Source organism: Scleropages formosus, chromosome 3 (assembly GCF_900964775.1).
Source record: "Scleropages formosus chromosome 3, fSclFor1.1, whole genome shotgun sequence".
NCBI classification, from domain to species: domain Eukaryota; kingdom Metazoa; phylum Chordata; class Actinopteri; order Osteoglossiformes; family Osteoglossidae; genus Scleropages; species Scleropages formosus.
In genome coordinates this window covers 12577820-12605246 of record NC_041808.1, presented here as the reverse complement: position 1 = coordinate 12605246, position 27427 = coordinate 12577820, and the positions used below count along the sequence as shown (strand labels likewise).

Sequence of the window (27427 nt, the reverse complement as noted above, 5' to 3'; positions counted from 1 at the left end):
TGTTGCATCTCTTTCTACAACTCATGCCATGTGAATAAAGGTGCTTCCTTGGCTGATTGATTGAACATACAGAAGATAGAGACCCATAATATGTCTCCACTTGCCTTATAGATCTGTCCAGTCCAGAAGGCTTAGTCTTTAAATCCATCACAGAGACATCTGTGCAGGTGCAGTGGGAGCCGTTCTCGTATTCATTTGACGGCTGGGAAATCAGCTTCATCCCCAAGGTAAGTTTTGCTCAAGGGGTCAGAGGTCAACCAGCATGTAACTCAGTGTAAACCATGACCAAGTGTACGTCAGCACATACTGGATGTTTGTGCCACTAATAGTAATAAAATAATTGGAAAATAAACAATTCACAGCAGAAGCAGAAACAATTTGGGAATCGCAGATGCAAGTGATGTTGGCATGCTTGATGAGTGATCTTTAACTGGAGGATTTATCAGTCCCTAGAGGAGACACCAGTATTGAATTCCGATCTGTTTCCTTTATTTTGTTGTTGGTGCTTTTTAACAAAACTACTTACAATTAGATACCTTTTGCTGTGAAAACCAGGCAGAACTGCCAAATATAGATGATTTGCTTCATAGTGTCTGAATCAATGAAGACACAAAAAGACAGTCATTATATTTATTAAAATCCAGTTTTTGTAATAATGCATTATATGAAAAGTCTCACATCTTAACTCCTCCAATGGTAAATTTTCGTTAAAACTGTATGTTGTAATATTGGTCTATTATATGTTTTTTTGGGCAAAATCCCTCCATCCATCAAGTTTCTATAGATTCTTCAACATTTAGTGCAGATTATGTATTTTGACTGAATAAGGACAATACAAAGTCTCCGATGTTTCTGTGCAGCATGTCTTTGGAACACGTAATGAAGTCAAAATAACACAAGGGAACTCACACAGACATGGGAAAGCATTTGGGCGGTGCAAATGGATTTGAACCCCCAACCTAGGAGCTGTGAGATAAAGGTGGCACTCTCTAAACCAATGGGCTGTTACGTCGGTGTCATCCGATTCTCAGAATCACAACACCTAACCACAACGATAGTAATAACTTGAAAGTTATAAATCACCCAGAAGGTGCATGTGGTGCTGTTCTTCTGAGTCCCGGAGTCTGACTGAATCACAGCATAACAGCAAAACAAGCCAGGTGGCAAAAAATCAGCACTGGGTGTTACAGCTGGATATGAGCAAACTAAGGAAACATCTGCCCACACACTGGAAGACACCTGATGAAGTAGTAATGATCATTTTATTCAAATTCATTACTAACATAACCATAAAAGGCACTTTATACTGCCTCACAGACTTATCAGCCACTATGTAAAGACTGGAAAGAATACTTCATAGAACAAAGTTTGAAGTCTTTGCCCCAATCATCTTGCAGTCTGAGAATAGAAAAAAAAGTGTTACATTAAAAAGCAAATAAATAAATAAATAACTGACGTGTCACACAGCAGGTGTTTTGTACAATAAAACCATTGTTACTTTCAGCGCAGGAGGTGATGTCTGAGCATCACAGATTTAAAAGGCACCGGACTCAATCCCCCATTTCTTCCTTGCTGCTCTTCTGCCCTTAAGGTAGAAGTGTGACCCTCAGAGTCTTCATTACATGTCCTTATATTCCCAAAGACACATCAGGTTTTGCGCTACAGGGGCAGTCAGGTTGGAAAACGGGAGGATTATTTTGCTTTGCTGCACACACAATTACAGACTCGCTCAGATCAGACATCCAGCTGCATTAAGGCTTACTGATGTTTTTTCCTACTGCGGCCAGAAGACCTCTGTTGTTTAAGAATGTAGGACCCCCAGGTTTTCCTGTTGAGGGGACTTTTTTGTTGGATCGGCTCTGCAAGCATTAGACTGTTTGAAGTCGTCCTTCAATTAATTTCCACTCCATTAGATATTCTTTCACCGGGAAATGGGTAGACTGGCTCAAGCTATCAAAACACTGCACAGATGAAAGGCACAGGGTCCAGTATACAGCACAAAGTCCAAAAAGTAGCGTAGAGAAACAGGACCGGAATACAAAGAGATACGATTGCAGAAGGTCAGTCTATGCTTTCATCTAGGGAATTGGTTGCAGTGAAGCATAGTGTGGTATGGTTCGGGGAGGGTGGCTGAAGACTGAGGTCTGGAAGAAACTTGGGCGCATGGCCTCCTTCGTGATTTTTTTTTTTCCTTGTGAGGTATATGTTCTTACCTGGGTGCTTTTCATTTGAGAAATTACACCATGAGCCAAAGTCTCGACCCCGGTGGATATACTGTAATCCAGCACTGTGTGACCATCATCTAGTTCAACCCCTGAAAGATGCTGGATGAGAAGCAATGGTGAGAAATTGATTGAAGCCGCATTTATAGAACTGGGGCAAAAACAGAGGAAGTGTGCTCTTGGTATGGCTAGCTGCAGCCTTCCAGTGTCATTGGGCAAGATGCCATTCTGGAACTCCCTATCCTAGTGGATTCCCTTGATTCAGTTCAGGAAATCAGAAATGCTGTCACACTCAGAATACAGCTTTATTTCATAAAAAAAGGTTTAAAAAAATGCAGAAAAACTTCCCTAGAACAGAAAACTGTTTTCAAATAGAACAAAATATACTATACCAATTCTGAAAAAGAAAAAAAATTTAAAAAGACCCACATTACAGAGAAATTTGAAACTTATTTACAGCAAATTAATTATTTACTCATTCTGCCCTGCATTTAAAGTTAGAACAGAAAAATGAAAGATAGTAAACTTACTAACCTCTGTCAGGTAGCATTGATTCAAATTAGAACAACCCATTAACCCAGCAACTCAGATTATGCACTGCAGGAAGAGAGCTGTGGGAGAAAAATTTGTGTCTAAATTATTAACCTGTTGCAATTGTATTTTGTGCTGAGTTTAAGGAGGAAGGGATGACTTGGCAGGTTATGTAGCTGCATGAGTTTGCAATTAGCTCTCAGACTTTAGTGCTGAGGATGTGCACTCTGTAGTCTTGTGTTGGGATCCAATATGTTGGGCAGACGGCGTTTACTATGGGCTCTAAATTGAGCAGCATGTCAGCAGTTGTTAATAGTCACAAAGCTGCCTTATGGAGTTGTATCTATATTTGCAGGTATGCCAGTACATTTATTCATTTAGCTGATGCTCTTCTCCAAAGCAACTTACAGTGTTAAAGTTACAATTATTTACCCATTAGCTGGGTAATTTTACTGGAACAAATTGGGGTAAGTACCTTGCTGAACCAGAGATTTGGTCATAAAATATGTGTTGCTGTATAGGACAGCTTGTACCATAGAGGTGAGAGCTACTGCCTTTGGAAAAAATGTCACAGGTTTGATTCCTCACCTCTGGCAGTACTACCCTTTGGTACGGTACTTACCCTAATTTACTTAAGTAAAATTACTTACATATATACATACACACACGCCACTTGTCTCAAGCAGGGTTGTGACAAACCAGAGCCTAATCTGGCAACACAGGGTGCAAGGCTGGAGGGGGAGGGGACACACCCAGGATGGGACATCAGTCCATCACAAAGCACCCCAAGCGGGACTCAAACCCCAGACCCACCCGAGAGCAGGACCCATTCAAAGCTGCTGTGCCACCGCATCCCCTCACTAAACTGACCCAGCTGATGAATGGGTAAATAACTCTAAGCTTCTAATAATTGTAGCATTGTAAGTTGCTTTGAAGAAAAGCATCAGATGAATGAGTGTAAATATATACATATCTTATACAGTCAGCTTTTTCCACCATATTAATAGAATATATGGAAATGCTGTATCTGAAAGAGGTTGACAATTTGCACAGGACCAACTCATTCCAACAGGGACTAAGTCATCTAATTAAAATGTAATTTGGAGTTTGACAAACACAGTTATTACCATGCACTGTAACTCCAAGCATAATTACCTGGATGGAGGTGGAAAATGCAAAACGTCTACCTTCTTCTCAGTATTTTATCATTTATAAACATACAGTGGTGTACATTATTATGAAAGTTTCATAGCCAATGGACTTAATATGTTCTTTATAGCGTTCTGTAAAATGTGCCTTGATAGATAATAAGATTGTAAATGTTACAGTTATGAATTTTATTAATGATTTTATCTTTGTTCTGTAAATTACTTATTTCATTTAAAGGTCATTTTTTACGAGAAAGTGTTTCATGAAATTCTGAAAAATTAATATGCGTGAAAGGGCGGCACAGTAGCACAGTGGAAAATACTGACAACTCACACCACCTGGGTCTTTTGGACATAGGTTTGAATCTAGATCAGTCTGTGTGGAGTTTGTGTGTTCTTCCTGTGTCTGCTTGGGTTTCCTCTCACGGTCCAAAGACATGCAGTTCAGGTAAACTGGTGATGCATGTCTACCCTGTGATGGACTGGCATCCCGCCCAGGGTTTACCCCCCCAGCCTTGCCCCCAGTGATTCTGGGACAGGCTCTGGACCACTGTGACTCAGACCAGGACAAGCGCTCAGTATAATTCAGTGAAATGAGCCTGATAGAAATTTCACTAGTAAGAGCAAACATATATCTAGATTGCTAGCCTCTACAATGGATAATTGGGTATTTTATTCCAGTGATATTGTATTGATCATCTAACAAAGCTGATGCAGCCATTAATTGCTTATTTATGGGGACAAATGTGATTTCTGGTAGGACAATGAGGGGGGCATGACAGCGCAGCTGCCCAGCTCTATCACCTCCTTCAATCAGACAGGCCTCAGGCCAGGAGAGGAATACACCGTTAACCTTGTGGCCCTCAAGGACCAGAGCCGGAGCCAACCAGTGACAGCAACTGTCTCCACTTGTAAGTCTAGTTATATCCCCTACCATCCACCATATCAGTGAGTTTACTTAAATATTTCCTCCGATGAAGCAGCATTGTCATTGTCACCATAAATCAAGTACTGCCTTTTTCTGGATATCTCACCTGCATATGAGACAGCATCTCTGTCTAGCTGTCCTTCAGGGCTCCTGTCACTGACGTATTGTCCTCACCTGTGCTCCTTTTGATGTATATGTAGAAGTCATTGGTTTTGCCCGTTTCTGTCTTCCAAAACCTGCATATTTAGCTGTGTCCTAAATATGTCAAACCAAGAATTGCTTTCTATCACTTCCGTCACAACACCTGACAAATGTCTTTGTTTCTCTACAAGTCATTGTGTGTCTGCCCCCCCCAACCATTGACACACAGCTGAAAGGAGGATTGAGCCCCAGAAAAGTTCATACAGTATTTCACACACAGGTGCACCACTCAGCTGCAGCTAATGGGAAGTGTCATATTGATGAATGGGCTGGGCTTTCGTTAATTATGCACTTCATGTAAATCTGAACCGGAATTTCTTTAGATTGGCAGTTGGAGGCAGGAGGATGAAATCTTACTAAAGTTTCCCTTAACAATAGAAAGTCGCGTATCTACGAAGAGCAGCTCATTTACAACTATAAGAGTGAGTGCTGATCACAATTAAGGCACAGTTAATTATTTATGAACACATTAATATTTAGTGTGTACATAGCAGACACCTTTGTAAGACGTGTTTGGAGAGCCTCAATTATTTATATGGATGTTGATGTGTTCAGGAAAGAGATTAAAGCTCAGAAAATATTGGTTGAGTGCAATATTTTCAGACTCGGAGATTAAAGATAAAAACGGAAAGGCTTTGTTATGCTTTATTTTGTTTTCCCCTACAAACTAAATTAAGGCTCTGGGAAAAACTGTCGAGAAGGCACATGAAAAAGTTTTCAGCGCCGTTGATTCGCTTTCTTTTCTCTCGATACGTACAAACCCCCTCGAGCACGCTCAGAAGTATAAAAATTGAGGAAGATGGCCTTTAGCCCTTTTGGCGTATTCCATGTAATGCTTTGAATATTTAAAAAAAATAAATTTGTGAGAGCTTTGTTCTGTAGGAAGTTGTTTATTGTAGACTCAAAGGATGAACTAGACCCTCCATCCATCTTACCTCCTGGCAAGCCCTACCGCAGTCAGCGTGTTTGCGAGATCAGTGGGAAGGCACAAGAAAATCAACGCTGTCAGAGGTTCTGAAGTGAGCGCTAATGCTCATTACTCCAGTACCTTTGTAACCTCGTCTGCTTAAGCACCATGCTGCACCGAGATCTCTTCTCTGTGTAGATAGAAATCGTGCCAGCTGGCTGTCCCTAAAGGAAGATAACAGTCAGCAAGCAACATCAACAAGTTAAAGCTGAAAATGTGAAAGCGGTGCAGTAATTTACAATAACAAATTATTCCTGAAACATTAAATGGACACTTTTTTAACCCCCTACTGCCGATTTAATCTGTTCTGTTCAGGACTACTTTGACTATGTCGGTCACTATTAGAAAGCGTTTAAAAAGTAATTTCTCATCCACTGATGAAAACATGCATGAAGAAACATACTTTCAGGTATTTCAAGAACAGTTAAGAGATTCAGAGCAATGTCACCTAAATTTTGATCTTGTTTGCAATTAATTCTCAGTGCTGTGTGGCAGTTCTTGTGCTGTGTTTATTTTTCATATGTACTGTACTTTTCATCCATTAACGGGCTGTAATCATATACCAGCACAATAGTGCAGTTTTGCAAATGCAAAATATAATTCAAAAGTGAATCACAGGGGGGTGAAAACTTTTCCTTTTGCCAGTGATTGATGGGCCCACACAACTGATGGTGCGTGATTTCTCGGACACGGTGGCCTTTGTGGAGTGGACCCCACCCAAGGCCAAGGTGGATCAAATTCTCTTACGTTATGGCCTGGTTGGTGTTGATGGACCCAAGACCACCTTCCGCCTACAGCCCTCCCTCAGCCAGTATTCACTTCAAGTGCTGCGGCCTGGGTCCCAGTACGAGGTGGCGGTCAGCGGCGTCCGCCAGGGCAACGAGAGTAACGCCGTCACTGCCCAGTTCTCTACAGGTGAGCGGCGACGCTTGTGGAATTGAGGGGGGTTCAATATGCCTTCCTGCAGTAACTAAAAAGGTTTGTATTACTGCACTTGCCATAAATTATGGAGCTTTCCCAAATCTCAATATATTTAAAAATTATTTACAGTATTGAGTTCCACATTTCAAAATTTGGTCTGCATTTCTATTACAATTTGTATAAAGTGGCCTGAGGTGAACACTTCCCTTAAATTACTGAAAATGATGCTTTACTGGACCAGAGTGTAAAGAGGACCAAAGCAATAGCTTTTAACTGAAAATGACCTTCAACAATTTGTCTCAGGGTCCCGACTATTTTCATTTCTCTCGTTTTTCTCAGCGATCGATGCACCCAAGAACCTGAGGGTGCTGTCGAAGACATCCACCACATTGGAGCTGGAGTGGGACAACAGCGAGGTGGAGGTGGAGGGTTATCGGGTGGTCTACAGTACCCTGGCTGGGGACCAATATGACAAGGTCATTGTCCCGCGCAATGATGGACCCACCACCAGGACCACTCTCACAGGTAAGTGGCACTCAATGGACATTGTAACCTTTCAGCACGGTCAACTCGAACCTGGACCGCCTCAGAATGACTAGCTTTACCAGAGTATTCACAAAAAATATAAGCATTTATGTAAAAATATGCACTGGAACATTAATCATACAGTTTATTTCACATTAAATCTGCAAAGACTCTTGCCATTGGAGTGTGGTTGCATAGTCAGAGCAATTTTTACCTTGTCATGCTACAGCAGTGTCAAGGGCGCAACTGAATGCAGGGAAGTGCTAATGTTACATAAAATTTTGTAGCTTTTTTTCACCATAGGGTCATGTGTCAGTTTTTGATTTGCAAGGGAGGTCTTGAATTCACTTCTGGTGACTGAATGACAGAACTAGAATCACAGGTTTATGCTGACAGTGGCACTTACTGAATCTGTAAATCTTAGCTGAGATTAAATAAAATTATGCATAAATTAAACACATGAAAGGGGGCGCGGTGGCGCAGTGGGTTGGACCGTAGTCCTGCTCTCCGGTGGGTCTGCGGTTCGAGTCCCGCTTGGGGTGCCTTGCGGTGGACTGGCGTCCCGTCCTGGGTGTGTCCCCTCCCCCTCCAGCCTTACGCCCTGAGTTGCCGGGTTAGGCTCCGGTTCCCCGTGAGCCCGTATGGGACAAGCGGTTCCGAAAATGTGTGTGTGTGTGTAAACACATGAAACTGTCTGATGCTATTAAATTTAATGTATTTTGTTTGCTTCCTGTTTTCCAGAAAAAAAAAATAAAATAAAATGGGGAGGTAGTATTGACATACAAAGCAGTACCCACCATTATAGTCTATTATAGCATAGTAGAGGCTACCACGTGCCACATTTCACATTCTTTGTTAAACATATTGTTTTCCATACTATGTAGAGCACCTGGAAAATCTTGAAAACAACACATTTAATTAGTCCCAATAAGTTTATACACACACACACACACACATTGTCTGAAACCGCTCGTCCCAAGCAGGGTCGCTGCGAGCCAGAGCCTAACCCGGCAACACAGGGCGCAAGGCTGGAGGTGGTGGGGACACACCCAGGACGGGACACCAGTCCGTTGCAAGGCACCCCAAGCAGAACTGGAACCCCAGACACACTGGAGAGCAGGCTCTGGCCAAACCTGCTGCACCCCCACCCCCCTATATATATATATATATATATATATATATATACACACACACACTTGTACTTAGCTGATACAATAAGAATACCCCGCTGCATAAGTGGGTAAACCATCGTGACGTTAATGTACAATTGCAATTCACATTGCACTCAGGTATGAGTCAAGAATAATTTCGCTTGACTCATACATTTCGTGACTCCCTCTAATTGAAAGACGCCATGTCACAAATGCTATTCACACAACTGTACCAGAAAACCACAGTAACTGTGAAAATGAATAATTCTGAAATACACACACACATTTTCAGAACCGCTTATCCCATATGGGGTCGCGGGGAACCAGAGCCAACCCGGTAACACAGGGCGTAAGGCCAGAGGGGGAGGGGACACACCCAGGACGGGACGCCAGTCCGTCGCAAGGCACCCCAAGCGGAACTCAAACCCCAGACCCACCGGAGAGCAGGACTGTGGTCCAACCCACTGCACCACCGCTAATTCTGAAATATGTCTTGCAATTATAAGCATCTATATCTGACATTCAAGGAAACATATTTATTTCTCTATTAATTAAGATGAAGAATTGTCTTTGGTTGGATTTGCAGAGCTGTACTTCGCTGTGCAGTCTGGACCTTCGAGTCCAACTAGGAAATAATACAGAGGAACACATTACAGTTTTATACACCAGTCACATCAGGAATGCTGAGCGAATGCTTGAAGGAATCACTTAATATGATTTATCTGTGTGTTCGGCTGTATGAGCTTCACGGCCTCTGCTTTGAATGTGAAAGGTTTCAGAGTTTAATTCCCACATCGGTTGCAAATGGGCCTAGTTCTCTGAAGGGGGTTTTGAAGGAGGATGAAAAACCATGTCAACAGGTCTACCACAGTGAATGACTTCCTACCTCATTTCTGATAACTGATATTCACCCAATTTTCCCATAAATCCAATCTCCGAAAAGGTATTCCTTAAAAGCAAGGCGTAAATGTGAGTGCAGAAAAAAACACCAGTGACCAAGGTAGCTTGAAAGCTTTCATAATTAATGCCATTTCGAATGGCTAGATATTAAAAGCCCCTGCCACTTAGACACATATTTCTGCTTTTAAAATAAAACTATAAAGACCATATTTTCAATATATAGAAATACAAGAAAAAAGCTCTCAATCTGCATAAGTGGTAAATGTTTAATGTGCGCTTGCCTTCCTAACTGCATTAATTCATTCCACCAAGCTCAGTTTACCCTGGGCAGTGCTACGATGAGTCATTATTAAAATGTCTTCTTGAAAGGAAAGTTACCAAGTGTTTAAAAGATACACTGTTTTTTCAGACCTGGTCCCTGGAACAGAGTATGGCATCGGGATTTCGGCTCTTCTCGGAGTTAACCAGAGTTCTCCAGCAACAATGAATGCCAGAACAGGTAAGGTAGAGTACATAATACAGCATGTAATTCATGGTTTTTATTTATCAAGACACAGTAAAGCTCTTCAGGATTATAAATTATTACTAGAACTTAACAGCTCAGAGAAATCATTTGACATGTGTGGCGGGTCCAGGGTTCCAGTCCTGCTTGGGGTGCCCCTCAATGGACTGGCGTCCTGTCCAGGGTGTATCCCCTCCCCCCTCAGCCTTGTACCCCGTGTTTCCGGGATAGGCTGTGGCTCGCCATGACCCCGCTCGGGACAGGAGGTTGTTGGTGTTGGTTGGTTGGTTGGATGGAAATACAATTTGATTGCAAGAAATAAGTTATAGTGTCGTATTTATTTGTGGTGCATTCCTATTTTTTTATGACAAGTGAAATTGCAAACTAAATGCACATGTTAAATGATTGATTATACATGCAAAGAATTAGAGTCTTTTTAGGCCATTTCAGTAAAGTGGAACTAATTGTTTGCCTTCTGCTGCAGGTCTGGACATTCCTATAGATCTAACTGTGATGGCATCGACAGACAACACCATTTCCCTACTGTGGGGTCCGGTCAGTGGTCCCATTGACCACTACAGGGTAACCTACACCTCATCCTCAGGAGTGACCAAGGAGGTGGTTGTGCATAAGGAGCTGACCACCGCAACCCTAACAGACCTGGAGCCGGGCACCGAGTACACGATCACAGTGACCGCTCAGCGTGGCAGGCAGCAGAGCTCGGCTGCCACTATCGACGCTTTCACAGGTACTGGAGTGCTGGTGTACTGGTGTACTGGTGTGGGCAAGGTGTGACAGCAATCTGGCAGATGAAACGTCTGAAGTCATTAGGCTCCTGCTGATGGAGAGAAAAAAATGCTGACATTGGTTTGTTGCTGTGGTGAATGTAGAAGATGCAGAGACAATCCATTTGCCTGACAAAGTCTGTTTTTCTGTTCTCAGGATAGATAGATAGATAGATAGATAGATAGATAGATAGATAGATAGATAGATAGATCAATCATTTCCATTACTAATACCCATTTGCAGCATTAATGACGGTGTCATGGCTGTGTTTTTAAATCAATTAAATGGTGCCTTGACAAAAAAAGTATAATTTGCTTCCAAAAGCGAAAATTTCTGGGTCATTGCAAACTTCTGAACGCTAGTGCAGATAGATTGTTTTATATTGTTTTGAAACTTTGATGTTTCGAATGCCTTCAGAAGAAGTGAATAATATATTTAATAATTGAAAGCAGTAGATGAAAAAAAATTATTTTTTAAATTATGTTTGACACACTTTACGATCATACCTTACGATATGACACCTTTGATTTTAAAGTTTGGTGGCTTGACCTTTATTTAAAACTATTTTTAACAAAGATAAAGAGAGCAAAATTTTACATCCTGAGACAATCCAAATAAACAGCCCTGTAAAGTATTATTTATTTAAAAAAAAAAAAAAAAAAAAAAACTATGTTTTTTGTTTCATGACAGTTTTGGTTTATGTGTACTGTGTGAGGATGTGTCATTCAGTAGAGTACATAAAAAGACATTGTTTGTACTTCCTGTCAAGTTACCCTGAGCCTCTATGCTGTCATGTTCATATGTCTCCAAGGTACCTTCAAGTCTGCAATGTCTCGTCAGCTTAAAAGGTCTTCATACTCCTCTATCGAACCTTCCAACTTCATGTCATGGAACTTTCATCCATTCATCCAGAAGAGAAATGTGATTTTGTCTTTTCATCATTTCACCTGTCAATTCGAGAATGCGCCCGACTGAATAAACCACCCATCTTTAATGAAAAGTTCACTGATCTGTGTTGTCCATGCATCTGTTTCTTCTGAAAGCTGCAACACATCTCTTTGTTTCGCACCTGCAGCTGTGGATCAGCTGCCCATACTGCAAGGATCTTCTTGTTATTTCTCATCTCAGACCTCAGCACCTTCGCCTTGCCACATATTTCACTGTTCTTGATCAGTCTTTTCTGCTATTTTGGGAACATTTCTCAGACCTTCACTCCATCCTTCCTACTGCCCTGAGTTTCCTTCAATGCCATGAATCAGGCCATTCACTTCAGCATGATTACATTGGTTTTACTCCTTTCCACTGCCTTCCTAATGACCAGCGGCTCTGGCTTTCAGGTTTACGTCCCGTCACGCAGCTGTACTTCTCCGACGTATCCTCCAACTCGGTGACGGTGGCCTGGAACGCCCCTGCCCCCCCTGCCGACATGTTCATCTTGAATTACAGTCCACAGGATGGAGGCGATACCCTGGAGGTTACTCTGGAGGGATCCAAGACGCAGGCAATGCTCAGTGGCCTGCTCCCCTCCACCCAGTACTTGGTCACTCTTATCCCCCTGCAGCACACCATGACCTCTGAACCCGTCACAGGCTCGGTTGTCACAGGTATACCTCCGTGAATAAATTAATAAAGAAGCTTCTGCTCTTCTCACGGCTCATCAGGCACTTAGGTGTAAACAAGCTTTGGATTATTACAGAATCATGATGGAAATAAATATGCCTTCCCTCTTTGAGTTTTACAGCAATTCACACACAAAGTTGTCCCACACGGTCATGCATGCACACTCGCCGCTGCGCGTGACAGATGCAACCAAAAAGTCGTACGGAGGTAAAACGCAAGCTCGCAAGCCTGCTTCTACGTACGAACACATTCGCTCGTACAGGACACAGCGTATGCACGCGCACGGAAAAAAAGGATCTATTAAAAAACTGAACTTCCGCTTTAACGCTAAAAACAGTGCCTAGATCAAAACCTGAGTAGTTGTAAAAAATAAATTTGAAAGAAAAGGTTTGAATGTGCTGCATTTCTGCAGTGTCAGGGGGAGGCGGATTAGTCGCTTTCAACAGCCCTGCAGGGAGAAGCCACAACAAAACAGAGCACTGCAGTGCTGTGCCGCAGTCGAACCCTCTCCCATCCCAGCTCAGCGATCACGCTAACTTATTCCAAGACATTGAGGCAGAATTAATTTAAGAATTCCAGACAAAGTGATATCAAGTCAAAGTTCTAACTGACAAAAAACTACATGTGATCTTCAAGCCTGCGGAAGGCTGCCCTTGGGCCCCCCTAGACACACTAATTTTTCCTCCCCTTAATCGCCGGGCTCGAAGCGTCGACACCTCGGAGAGAAGTCGGCCTGTCTTTAGGAAGCGCAACGGAGATCTTCAGCCTCGGCTCCTACGCAGGGATTAGAAGAGTATGGGATCAGATCTATCGAGTCTGGCGCAGGAGTTCAGCAGAGATCACCTTTGCCTTGAGTTGCGGGTGGATTTTTTTTTTTTTTTTTTTAATGAAAACTCCCAGCTCTCCTGACACGTACGCTCATTAAGACTCTCAACACAGCTGCATGACAGCCTTCTTCCTTCTGCTGTTCCTTTATTATCTCTTCTGCGTGTAATCCCTTCTTAATTACCTCTGCCCGAGCGTCAGGCAGCCTGAAATATTCCACCATCGCATCAGCAAGCTGTTATTTGCAGCTGTCAAGACAGGCGAGAGGTGTATTGTTTCGAGACAACTTCCCGTGCTCTAAGATATCAATCACCTCAATAGCACTGCTAATCCAATGCAATACAACGTCTAAGACTTAAGAGTTATGATTATGTTCCGTGCTGGCAAGCGTAACACCCGCTTGTCACATTACATTAATGTAATTATGTATTTGCCTTGTGGACAACTCTGTCCAAAGCAACTTAAATCATTAATAGTTTCTTATAACGCTTTTAAGCGCATTCATGCTGGTGGCTGTGTACAGAATTAATTCAGGTTAAGCACCTCTTCCTTGGGGTAATTTAGATGCGAATTCTCTGCTCCACTTGGTGTCCCTCAGTGGCCAAGTTGAGCTGATGGTGTTGCATCAACTCCAATTTCACACTGAAGCAAATTTTTGTCCAAATTACAGACTTGATAGGCAGAGGATCGGGGATTGTGACTGATCTTCTTTTACACCAGGGTTTGTATCGGCGAACATATAGTACCAGTGTAAAGTGTGAATAACTTGCTGGAGATCTTTCTTTTCTTTCTTTGAGGTGTTGGACGCTTCCGTGTCATTTTGTTCTCATACTTGTGTCCGGTTTACCACATACAGCTGTTTCCCTGGTTGGCCCTATTACCCTGGTACTTTTCACCGGTACTTCAGTATCGTCTATGGTACTGAAAGGCTACCACATTTAAATAGTTTCAACTTTCCAAGCACTCTAGCTCAGCGTCTTGCATTTTTATTCCTTGTTTTCACTGCCCAATAGTTCAAAGACACAGGCAGGATTCAGGGCTATGAGTGACAACTGGACTGAATACAAAATAATTGGACATATGCATACATGAATAATTACAATAGACGTAATGACGGTACACTGTATTCCAGCAGCATATAAATGAATGAGGACTTTATTACTATGTTTCTCTGATTTGTCAGCTACGGCGAGCTGCTCTGCAGACTTTCACACACTATTTTTCACGCTTGCCGTTTAAGTTTTAAATAATGGTAAGATCCACACTGTTAAGTTCCAGCAGGGCTATGTTCTTTTCCGAAGTACTGATTTATTAGCCAGCATTACCCATCTTAGCATGGGCTTTGCTGCCAACCTGCCGAGGAGCCTGGGACAGCCAAATAAATTGCGAAGAGTTCCCCGGTGCCCACTGAGAGCCAGTTGCTATGTTAACTGTTCTCCTGGCGCTCTTGTGCGCCTGTTATCTATTACACGGTTTTGTGTGTTATACACAGTTTACAGTGTAGGCTAAATCAGGCTTTCTTTTCGTTTCTTTTTAACAGAATGGTTAAGAAAAAAATGTATGTTGTCTTAGCAAAACATGTCTAATTCAAATATCAGCTGTATCTCAGCACATCGCACTACTCCCAAAATCGTGTTAAAAAATCTAGAAAATTCAGTGTTCACTGTCACGTTGAGAAGAAAAAAGACAAACGTTTTAGTGATGTGCTGATCTAAAATGGAGTTGTTACTTTTCTGAAATTATAAATCAACCTCCCCACTCCGAAGTAAATACACACACGCTGGTCGAAGCCGCTTATCCCAAGCAGGGTCACGGCAAACCGGAGCCTAACGCGGCAACGCAGGGCGTGGGGTTGGAGGGGGAGGCAACACACTCAGGACAGAATGCCAATCCGTCGCAGGGCACCCCAAGCGGGACTCGAGCCCCAGACCCACTAGAGAGAGGGACCAGGCCAAACATGCTGTGCCACCGCGCCCCCCCCCCCCGCCAAAGTAAATATCTCAATAAAAAATGACTGATACCAAAATGCATCAAAATCATGTATAAGATAAAATTTGAATTTTCAAAGCCCTGCTGATACAAATTTAAAAAAAAAAAAAAAAAAAAAAATTATTTGAAATGTGTATTTTCAGTAAAACTATCATAAATATTGCCCATTCTCGGCAAATATAGTATGGGACACAATGACAATATTTAGCTGCTGTAGTAGTGATGTAAAAATGTAAAAGTGTCACATTTTATGGTTCCATTTGCAGTGCTACATGATATTTAGATATGCTGAGTCTAAAACTATGACACATTCAGAGTCATTAAGATCCCTAAACAGCAATAAACCAAACTGAATGTTCACAAGTCATCCAAATATGAGACTATGTGTCTTGAAATGAATGGCCTCTATCTGGAATACAGTCAACAAGCAGAGTACATAAAATAACAATATTTAAAATCTTAATCTTCAGAACAGTGTTGCTAAGAGGGACGCGGTCAATGGTTCCATGAAGAGACCTTCAGCTTTTTACTACCCCCTAGTGGAATAAATGTTGGGGATCTAAGCTTCACTTGTCTGATTAATGGTGATTGCTTCAGGAACCCTTGTCTGCACCACACCTAATACCATGGATGGTAGATACACCCAGCGTGGAGAACATTCAATGTGTCCCCTAGTATTTGGAATTGTTCCAGTGAATTTGGTAAACATCACCCTGTATTTCTTTGGGTAGGGCCTTCACTCGCCAATAATTTTAGTCGTTAGTAAAAAGTACCAGTTTCGTTATTACTCCTGAGCATATGCATCTACTTCAGAAACCATTCACCTGGGTTTTGCTTTGCAGCAGAAACGGTCTTTGCAGAGAAATACGCAGAAATGTTATTGGCCTCTATGATCCTTACATTCATCAGATGTGCTGTAGGCTTTGTGGTGTTCTTGGAATTTTAGTCATTGGGGGGCTGGTAGTAGGTGTTAGAGCTACTGCCTTCGGACTCAAAGGTTGCAAGTTGAAATCTTACACCCAGCTGTAGTACCCTTGAGCAAGGTACGTACTTAAATTGCTCCCGGAAAAAAAAAAAAAAAAAGAAAATACCCAGCTGTATAAATGGGTAAATAGTTGTAAGTTGCTTTGGAGAAAAGCATCAACTAAATGAATAAATGTCATGCAGATGTAGATGAAGAACATCCCAGAACTACTGCTGGCTTCTTCAGGGTGATAAATCTCTTCTCTGTGCAACAGGTATGGATCCACCAAGGGACATGGCCGTGTCCTATGTTACTGAGGACTCTGTGACCATATCCTGGACCCAGCCTGTTGCTCCCTTCGACTACTACAAGATGTCTTACCAGTCCTCTACAGGTACCAGGAAATCAGCATTGTAAACAAGATCTTAAGGTAGAACAAACTGGAACAAACCAATGAAGGAGTTTTTATACAGTTCAAGTTAAAAAAAAAAGTTTCCCATTAAGCATCTTGATATTGAAAATTTACACTACAGAAAGTATACGAGGATCATACAGAATAGGAATCATAAATCTTGCAGTAGTGATCTATACATGTTCTTAAATATCCAGTGACTGCCAAAGTGCAGTTTTGAAGCACTTGGCAAGGTACAGGTATCCCCTGCTTTTCGAAACTTTACGCCACTACGCTTTTACGAAAGATCTACATTAGTACCTGTTTTCACTAACCAAAGAAATCCGAAGAGGATTTTCACTATTATGAAAAAAAGGCGAGTGGGGGAAATAGCGTTCAGCGTTTGTTTTGCAGTGGGCCGTTACAGAGGCAGCGTGCGCCCCGAGCAGCAAGTGTGGCGCCGCCAAGCTCCTTCCCCGGGAACTACAGTCAGCATCTCAGCATTAAGCCGCCATAGCTTTGAACTGTGTCTGTGAGGATCTGTGCTTTATCTCGATTTATTTTGTGCATCCGTTAGCAAGATGTGTCCTGAGGTATAAGAAAAGCCTAAGAGATCTCATAAGAGTGTTACGCTTAGTGTAAAACCGGACGTAATTAAGCGTTTCGATCGTGGTGAATGAATATAAAATTACCATCTAAATTAATGGTACTTGCTTCTTCGCTTTACAACTTTTGGCTTATGAAAGGTTTCATAGGAACACTCTACTTTCGGATAGTGGGGGAAACCTGTACTTGCATGTTTCATCTAGCTAAAAAAATTAAAAGGCTTAAAAAAATTGTTGTTCTGCTTGTGGAACTTATCTGTTTTGTCGGTGGGAATGTCTAAGAGTGAATACTTTCCATGTGGTGTTGATTGATGGAAATATCTGGTATCCATGTGACCCACAGGAAGGGTGGACAATGTGGTGATTGATAATAACGTGACCAACTACACCTTCAGCAACCTGCATCCTGCCACCGAGTATGAGATCAACCTGACCGCCATCCATGGAAGCCAGGAGAGCGAAGTAGCCACAGCTACCTTTTTCACAGGTTTGGAAAGACATGATAGAGATATTCTTACAAAAAAAAAAAAAAAAGAAAAAAAACAATTAAGTCCTGCCTGAAGGGATGTTCTAGATAGAACTGTACAGGGGCATGATGGCCATGCTAGCTGGGTAGTTCTCTCACATGAGAGGTGTGGGTTTGAATCTGGATAGGTCCCAAAGCAGCCATCCAGGTATACTCCTTGTGGTGTTTGCATTGGTGTACCGCTAGTTGGTGTTCGAGGTTTTGCGATGCAATTAGAGAGACAGTGGAGAAGAAGAAGAGAGAGTATGTGCACGTGGTGATGTTGACTTGGTGTGTTCGATGCTTGTTCGTTTTCATTATTAAAGTCTTTGAATAATAACTCTCCTGCTTCCCTTGTCTACCGAAGACACAACATTCCTGGTATTCCCATTTCATTCAGAATTCAAAAAGAGCTCTTTCTGTGGGTGCAGTGGTGACTATAAGAATGAAAGTTGTTTTCATCTTAATTATAAATGTCAAGAATGGTGTAACATCATATAAAAGAGGAGGGAAGCAATGACAGTACATCTGATGAAACAATGACCTTCAAATACACTAAGGCAATCCTTCAAAGTCACATATTGCTGACAATCAATATCAAGACCCAATTTCTTGAACATGTGTAGAATATGTGCAACTGAGCCAGTGTCAGTTGTGATAAGTCACATTAACTTGTTTATTCACAAAAATCATAGGTCTCCATCGACTTCCAGAATTTTGCACCACAAACTGAAAATCTGTCAAACATACATATTAAGATGGACACGCAAAAAATTAGCTGCCCTTGTCTTTCCTATGACTAAATTAACACCACATAGTCTGTGCTAGAAAAGGTTCCTTGATTTTGCACAGCCTGACTCCAAACAGCAAGAAAGGATATGAATAAGATATAATAATGTTTTTAACATCACCTAAATATGTGTGTGATTGCTGGAGTGGATCTAATATTTATGCTCAATTAAACATAAATAAAGTTAAATTGGAAGGCCCTGTTTATTAAATTCTGATAAAGATTATATGGACCATAAACCTAAAACTCATTTAAGCTCGTATCAGTATGGAAAAAAAAAAAAAAAAACACCTTCTCATTGTAGCAAAGATAATTGTGATTTGAAGGAGGACAACAGTGGTTTTGCCATAGAGTTCACTGACAGTTTGAATCTGGAACAATGATTCAAAACTATTTATTTCAGAACTGGTTATTTCACTGTCTTTAAATGTGGTATATCAAGCACGAAAGTGTATTTTTATTTTCCTTGGTGACAGTAAAAAAGACAGTTTTCTGTTTTGTCTGCTGACATTAACTTATCAGCTTGTGACATGAGTCTTTTTCAGGCATAACGGCCTTTTTTATGGATAATTCTTGTGCTTTTGCAGAAACCAGAGAGCAAGGAGCAATAAAACAGAGGCAGTAAGGTCAGTCAGCTTAATGGGCTGTGGCGGACACTTCTTTTCCTCCCTTATATGGCGGGAAGTGAACTAACGGTGCCAGAAACTGAGACGTGTTGGAATAAAAAGGCCGACAACTGCACTGAGCATGAAGACAAGGAGCTTGTTAGACATCCAACCTCTAAATGCTGAGCTTGAGTCCCTGTTAATATTCTGGGAAGAGAGACTCTTTCCGTTGTCTGGTAGTGGGGCCTTTCTAGTCCTGAGCGTAATAAATGGTCAGGACCCACTGGGCCAAGATCGACAACTCAGTTATTGGGGCTATGGGCGGTTCAAGCTACAGATCTCCAGCTTGCAGAGCAGCGAGGGATGAACTGATTTGTCTGCCACTGGACAAAGTTTCACTTCCAGAATGGAAGCAGAGAGACAGGGACCTGATTGCCTTAATTTTGATGGGAAGTTTCATATCAGGGAAATGTATTTCTAAAACTTTCTGTATTTCTTGAAAGCTGCAGCTTGTATGTAGGAGTGTTTCTTAAAAAAAAAGAGGTGATCTTGAATGGCAGTGTTGCAGATTTGGAGAGCAGTGAAGATTTGAGTGAACCTTAAAATTTTGCATCTGTTTCTAAAGCAACCTTTGGCTAAGTCACGAAAGGTCTTCATTGCTCTCATAAAGACTCAGCAGAAGCAGTGTATGTAGGAGGGAACAAAAGTAAGGAAATGCAATAGGGTCTTTCTACATTTGTACTCACAGCAGGGAAAAAATATTTTTTTTTTTTCACATAAATCTGAGTTTATGATGTTGCTTTCAAGTTCATAAGGTCTTTAGTAGAGCCGTGGTGCTGGAGAGGTAAAAATTCACAAGAAATCAGATTGGATCTGTGGCAGGATTAAAAGGAGGTGAAATATACGCAAAGTAGGAAATAAAATTGCTCGGTAGTAATGTACTAAACCCAGTTTTTAACAATCAAATCAGGGCTGTGCTCATGCTGCAAGCTTGACTGATTTTGCTCAAAATTTGAATTATAGCAAATGGGTGCAGCTGAAAGCGCCCTCAACCTCAGCTAATGCTCAAACGAATGGCAGACTCTCAGTCAGATCCTAATCAGTGGCGGTTATCATCTCTAACTGCATCCATCTCCCACATTTCCATCACAGCCATGGACATGCCCATGGACCTGATGGCCTTGAACGTCACCTCCCAGGGGGCCCTTTTGCGGTGGACGCCCCCTCTCTCTAGTGTGGATGTCTACGTCCTCACCCTCACCTACAACCAAGGTGAGCTGCCGAGTGCTGTGTGTAAAGAGTCATCTCCATATATGGCTCGCAATTGATTTTGCACACTGATTACATCCCCAAAGTTCATTTTTTAAAGATCTGGACGCAACATGCGGCATAATATCAGTTACCTTGCAAGGCACCCAGCTGCGACTAATTAGAAGGCTGTGTCCCAGTAAAAAAAGATAAAGGCAACTGTTGGATGTACCCTCGAAACTGCAGTAATTGCACTGGAGTCCACAGGGTGCAGGGGAGTGGGGATGTTGTGGAAAATCCGTGTGCACAGTAAATCAATGTGACATGGTACAAACAAGAAACAGGTGTAAATGCTGGAGTCACGACACAGATCAGTGGTAAAATGTGCTGTTTGCTGCGCACACGGCGCGAGCCCCAGCTACTTATACCTGAAACGTGATGAAATGAATAGATGCATGCAAGGTGAAGAATATGCTGCACTCTAACATGAATAAATTCATAGAAAGCTGCAGAACAAATCTCCAGACAGAAATCTTAGGAGTTCACAAGTGCCAGCAGCATATTCAGCATGGATGCCACTAGCAGTTAGCAAAGTTCTCCTTGCTCTTCAGGGACCCCACCCCTTTTCACACCCCCCCCCCCCAGTTACTCGAACCTTTGAAATTATGTTGTACATAACAGAAGGTGTACAGTGACTCTATGGCTAGCAGGCTGCCACCATGGCAACTGGCTTCATCTGATTCACCGCTGTTTTAAGCTACTGCTGCAAGTCTCAATCCACAAATCAATAATAAAGTATCAGGGTCAGAAAGGGGCAGGTAGGGCTTAAAACTTACAAGGTACCAAGACATACAAAAGGTTCACAACTTTTTTCAACCCTCTGTTTTTAGGGACGTGGAATGATTTCGAGGAATCTTTTTTTCCAAACTTACAGCAATACCCAAAGCTGGCGCCAACAAAGGAGAGCAGTGGTTAAGAACCACGAACTGTTATGGAGCATAGTATGAACATTATTCAGTGTGGCTTTTAGCAGTTAAGCAAAAGTGCTAAAACGTAGGTTAGAGTGGAATCTAAATCAAGAGTGCTTGGCATCCTGGCTGCTGACTTTGACATTTGTGGTGGTTTTTGATTCCTTGCAATAGCGGCGGACACCATCTTGGTGGAGGGGACGGAACAGGAGCATCTGCTGAGCAACCTCATCCCCAGCACCAGCTACTCCGTGGCCCTATACGCCACCAATGGCCCGCTCACCAGCGGCATTGTCATTGCCAACTTCGCCACGCGTACGTACCACCCTCTCTTGTGGACCAGTCCTGGATTTGCCTGTCAATAATTCAGTTAAACGATCATTCAGATTTCTATCTTAAAGCATATTTTCTAAGGAAGAGAATCGGAAGGAGAATAGCAGATAGAACGCAAATTGCCAATATGGACAAAATTGAAAATGACATCCTGACCTCTTTACAGTAAGCAATTGTTATTAACTTCCAGTGAATAGCATTTGATCAAACATGTGATGAATTTGCTCAGACATTCATCACACTGAAAGTTTTGAAAAGGCATAATCAACACCACTGAGTGTAAATATAATTCACACTAAGGATTCCTTGGCTAAAAACACTTATCAGGGAGCCACTGAGGCTTTTCCTCACAAACTCAGTGATTCATAAAAGTCCCACTAGAACTGAAATACCTGCTCAATTTAGATATAAGCATTTTCTCTCTAAAAGAGGCGCCAAAGACCCAAATACGAGAAAGACAATTTGGAGAAAGTTCTGGCACTGTCACAGCTTTCGGGTCCAGAATTATTTTTGGAGCTTACATACAAAAAGTCTCAGTCAGCAAAGTGGTGCTCCCCCTCTTGGGATCCATGCAGTTAGTAGCCCATCACTCCTCCGCAGAGATTCACAGGTGGTTTCCTCTAGGTTTGATCACAGCGGGGTCGGGGGACACCTCTTCACTGCTTTTCCTCCTGTCATGAAAGCAGATGTTGCCTTATTCCCTCACCCCATTCCCTGACAAGCCTGAACTGCTCCCTACTTATTACATGTACTCATCCCAATATCTTCTTTTTTTTTTTTTTCTCATCTTTCCAGTTCGAGATTATTAATACCACTTATCTTTAGTGGGTCCAGATTGTCATTTAAATGGTCTGCAGCATTCGGTCCAGCCCAGTAAATTGAAACCACATTCGAAAATTGTGCCAGGTGGCACTGTGAGAGAGATAGTGAGATGCTCTGTGCTTTAATTGTCTTATTCATTTATTTAATTGTGACATATAGCCTTTGACTTCCTCAAGCCAATCCATTTTCACAGTAAGAGTACTTGAAATAATTTTTTCCTCCCACAGTCCAAAGACAGCTTAGTTGCAGCTCAGGTGAATTGGTGACATTAAATTCTCTGTTGTGTGTTAATAGGTAAGCGTGTGCGTGTGTGTGTGTGTGGCTACCCTCCGATAGACTGGTATTTTGTCCAGGGTGTACCCTTCCTCAGCCTTGCTCCTAGGGTTTTTGGAAAAATCTCTGGATGACTGCAACCCTGATCAGTACAAGCGGTTCATGAAAATGTGTATAGACTCTTTATGAATGAAATGTCCACAAATTGCTTGCTGTTACACCATAGACTCAGAGTGTGTGTTCTGTGGGGGGTTCTGACACCATCATCAGCTGCAGCGAGAGGTGGCCCAGAAAAAAAAAAAGTAACTAGAAAGAAACAACCCTTTCACTAATGTCTGAATTTAATCAAAATTTTAGGAAGAAGCACACACACACACACAGAAGTCGCTTGTCCCAAGTGGGGTCGCAGGGAGCCGGAGCCTAACCCGGCGACACAAGGCATAAGACTAGAGGGGGAGGGGACACACCCAGGACCTGACCCCAGTCCATCACAAGGCAACCCAAACAGGACTCAAACCCAAGACCGACCAGAGAGCAGGACCTGGCCAAGCCCGCAGCACTGCTGCATCCCATGCTAGGAAAAAGCAAAAGAAGTTAAACACATAAAGAAAAATAAAATTCATTGTTCTGACCTCTATTGCAAATGTAGTGTGAAAAAACTCTCAGAATGGTGAGGAAGGTTTTTAGATACAGGCTCATGCTTAGTTTGTATCATTTTCTGGAACAAACTGCAAAAAATAAAATTATAGAAAAATTTGAGTTAGAATAATTTATCCTTATGATATTATGCATCTTTTAGGGTTACTTTGCAAGCTGAACTTAGAACAAACTGGAATTTTTCTCTATTAAAAAAAAAAATTAGATGTGCTTTCATTTTCAGATATTCCGATTCTGTTTTTTGGTTTTCGGGCAGTTTTCACAAATTAATTACTACCAATTAACAGGGGAAAGTAATTTAAAGTGGACAGTATTAATTCAGAATTACACAACAACCACTTTCCCAGCATTCCCTGTCTAATTGCAGTTCGCCTGGGCATTGGAGCACTTCCCTTATGGGGCTGTGAACTTCTGAAATTAACTGCACTCTTCCCAAGGCCCTTCTCGATGGGTCACAAACTTGGTTCAGCAGTGGCAGTTAGTTGTTTTTGGTGTCATTCTGATTAAATGCCCCATAGAAGTCATTCAATCACATCTAGCCAGCCAACCAACAAAGCTTAAATCGCGGTGTGCAATGGCCGTGACCTCACTAGCACTCTTTGCATGAGTGAAGCCTAATACATGAATGTGCCTGGCAAAAATTTCATGTACTGTGTGTGCCACAATGATAAACTTATCAGCTTTTTTCAGTAGTTATACTCTGTGTATTGAACTGTGGTACAGGGTATCGAGGTCTGTTGTTTCACTTTAGGAAGTGTAAGGGAGAAGTATTACACTGGCTCTGTGGCATCAGTTGAGGCTGCTGAGCTCCGGATTATTCGTTTTTATTAGAAAATAGGAGCTTATTCACAACTGTAAGTAGCATATGCAGGACATCAATGAGTTTTAAGACTGGAAATTGTTTGTTTGTTTGGTGATGGACAGAATGGCTTTGAGTCTATGGGGTGCTCTAATAGTTTTTTTTTTCCCCCGCAAATTCCCACCTGTAATTTAGAGGTTGCATATTCACATAACAGCTCAAGCGATTTGAATGTAACTGGAGAAACAACGAAATGTACAGCTGTACGTCCAGATTCGTCTTGAGCTTCTTGCTGAAAGAATCTACCTGAAAGACAGGTGGTTTGCATACATTTTCTTTCAGGCTGAACTAGAACTGCTTCCCATAAAATTCACACCGAGATATGTATAGTCCAAAACCTGAAACCAAAAGCTAATTACTTGCATCATTATGCAAATATATAACCATAAATGTCTTTCCTGTTTAAAACATACAGCTAGACATTATACTGTAAGTAATCACTGGCTCTGCTTCCCGCCTTTGGGGGCCTATAACCATTGCCTAAACAGTGCTGATCGGTGCTTTAACAGCGCTGATTAGATTATATATTGTTTTTAAAAAGCAATCAGTAAATATGGCTCATCCACTCTCATTGAACACTTGGAGTTAAATTAGTTACCTCTGTGGCTGCCATTGCCATTTACCTTGGAGTGCTTAGTGATTACAGTGCAAACTAAAATATATGTATTGGTTTCCCCACAGTCCCTTTGGCACACGTATCAAAGAAACGCTGCCTTGTAGTTTTTGTGTTCGTACTGAAGGGAGAACCGCGAGAAGAGGCCATTTTAATTATTTATTATTTGAAACAACGGAATACATCAAGCGGGTAGGAAGCAGAACACGGAAAATGCAACGCGGGTTCGGCTTTTTCTCATGAGGTAACTGAACTGGCAAATAGTTTTTCAGCTTTCAAAGGCTTTTCAGTATAACAGCAACACAGAAAGTGAAGTGTGAGTTATGCGTTAGTTAGCGATACGCGCTGTTTGGGACGCATTCTACCGACCTCTTGAGCTCAGCAGTCTGTTGCTGGATGATCTTATGTAACTCTTAAGTTGTGAGCCTCATCCCAGTCCCTTTTGTGTTCGGAGTGTTTAATTTTTCATTGAGTTGAAAAGGTAATGGCCAAAATCCCATTTCACATGACATTCCTGTTTGACTCCATTCAGATCACGTTTAAGACCTTCGTTCTTCTGAGCTCTTAGGCCTTCGTGGCATTTTTCACTGATATCTAATAATTTCTTTCTTTCCATTTCATTCAGTTATTATTCAGTGGCATCTTTTTAATCTGAGTATTGCACGGCAGCTTGAATCTACAGAGCAGCTCCATGGTAACAAAGGGCACGGAACATTTTATGTATATTATGCTTTTTTAATCTTTCCCAAACACTAGCATGCTTTATTTTCTTCTGTATTCATTGTGTTTTTTCTGCGGGTGCGGTGGCGCAGTGGGTTGGACTGGGTCCTGCTCTCCGCTGGGTCTGGGGTTCAAGTCCCGCTGGGGGTTCCTTTTGACAGACTGGCGTCCTGTCCTGGGTGTGTCCCCTCCCCCTCCAGCCTTATGCCCTGTGTTGCCAGGTTAGGCTCTGGCTCCCCGCGACCCCGAATGGGACAAGCAGTTCAGAAAGTGTGTGTGTGTGTCTTCTTTTAATCTGTTTTAGAATTTCATGGGGTGTGGCTTCACTCACAAAAAGCAGAAGTCTGGGTATTCGCTTAATAATATGGGTTTCTTTTCACAGCCATGGATGCCCCCCAGAACCTGACGGCCAGTGAGGTGAACCACCGCAGTGCTCTCATCTCTTGGCAGCCCCCCATTGCTGACATTGACAACTACATGCTCACCTACAAGTCTGCTGATGGAAACCGCAAGGTATGCACAAGGTCTTGACAGTGCACAGGAAAAAGCTGAAAACCATCAATCTTCGTTACATGATAAAGCAGGATATCTTTTGTACTTATTTATTTTTTCTCAAATCTAATTGTAAAAGGTGTCCGTTACAGTCTTCTTTTAAATACTGAAATTCATATATATGGTCGAATTTTTATGCATCTGTGCCTTGGCTGACTTATTCCGGCGGAGAATGAAAAGAATAACACTATTCATTATCATTCAAATCTCGTCATCTGCTTGCTAGGAGTAAAGTTTTCCTTTTGCACGGCTTAATTAAATTCTTCAAATTCAGTCAGTAATGTGAATTCAAAAGCCATCACGTTGCAAAAAGACTGTAAAAGGAATAGCTTTTAGGAAATATTTCATTGTGTAATTGTAATGCTAATATTTGAAACTTTTATAGTGATGTACATTTACAAATTTTCTGTCTTTAGTACCTGGGAAGCAAGAATTACTGCAGCTGATGTTTTGCAATACCAGGTTGAAATTCTTGGCCCTGTGGCAGTACCCTGCGGCAATGTACTTACTTGAAATTGACACAGTAAAAATTACCCAGCTGTATAAATGGCAAAAAAAAAAAATGTAAAAGTTGTTTAGTTTGCAAATCTAACACTGTAACATTGTACGAGAAAAAAATTACTCGAAAAAAATATTATTAATTATATTTAATTTAATTTTTACAATACTAATTTTATTTGTCTTATTCATCTTATTTATTTATTTATTTATTTAAAGTGCTCCTTCTGCTGCCTTTTTCTGAGGGTTGCCACACAAAATTTCAGTGTATTGGACAAGCGATTTCCAACAATGTGTGTGTGTGTGTGTGTGTGTGTGTGTGTACAGTGACAAAAAGGTCTCTTATTTTACCTCACTTCCTAGTTTCTGGGACTTACATGTAGCTGGTTTAGTGCTGATGTTTAGTGTGCATGTATATGCCAAACACACACTCACACGCACATGCACACATCATGCAGTCACAGAATTCATGCATACCTGTCCCATGGTTGAAGGGACCCACTAGAAGACTTCCTACTGACCTTTGGTGCATGTCCAGTGGATGGCAGTAGAGCACAATGTTTTCCTCCCTCCGTCTCTATAGGCTCTGCTTAATTTAAACATATTGCTTTCAATTTTACCCTGATTCACTGCGTTAGCCGATCAGTGACAGCTAGCTTTTAAATTAACAGATCATTCTCAGATTGGTTATTGAAGAAACTAATGATGTTCTGCTCAGCTCATTCCAAAGGGATCCTCATCAACACTCTGCATCACGTAACACACACAAGATCTGACTTTCATACAATCGCAGATCCGGGACTCACCA

The 27427-nt window shown here is 41.8% G+C and overlaps 1 protein-coding gene across 1 annotated transcript in view; it reads left to right on the top strand.

The window, feature by feature from the left end:
• Positions 1–27427, top strand: part of tnr (tenascin R (restrictin, janusin)) — a 152515-nt gene that overhangs the window by 114986 nt on the left and 10102 nt on the right. Inside the window, exons 8-19 of the mRNA XM_018753180.2 lie at positions 112–227; positions 4662–4812; positions 6643–6912; positions 7258–7443; positions 9904–9993; positions 10481–10744; positions 12120–12386; positions 16455–16574; positions 17520–17663; positions 20229–20348; positions 21467–21607; positions 25952–26082. Coding sequence (XP_018608696.1) covers positions 112–227; positions 4662–4812; positions 6643–6912; positions 7258–7443; positions 9904–9993; positions 10481–10744; positions 12120–12386; positions 16455–16574; positions 17520–17663; positions 20229–20348; positions 21467–21607; positions 25952–26082 — 2000 coding nt within the window. The remainder of the gene's footprint in view (positions 1–111; positions 228–4661; positions 4813–6642; positions 6913–7257; positions 7444–9903; positions 9994–10480; positions 10745–12119; positions 12387–16454; positions 16575–17519; positions 17664–20228; positions 20349–21466; positions 21608–25951; positions 26083–27427) is intronic.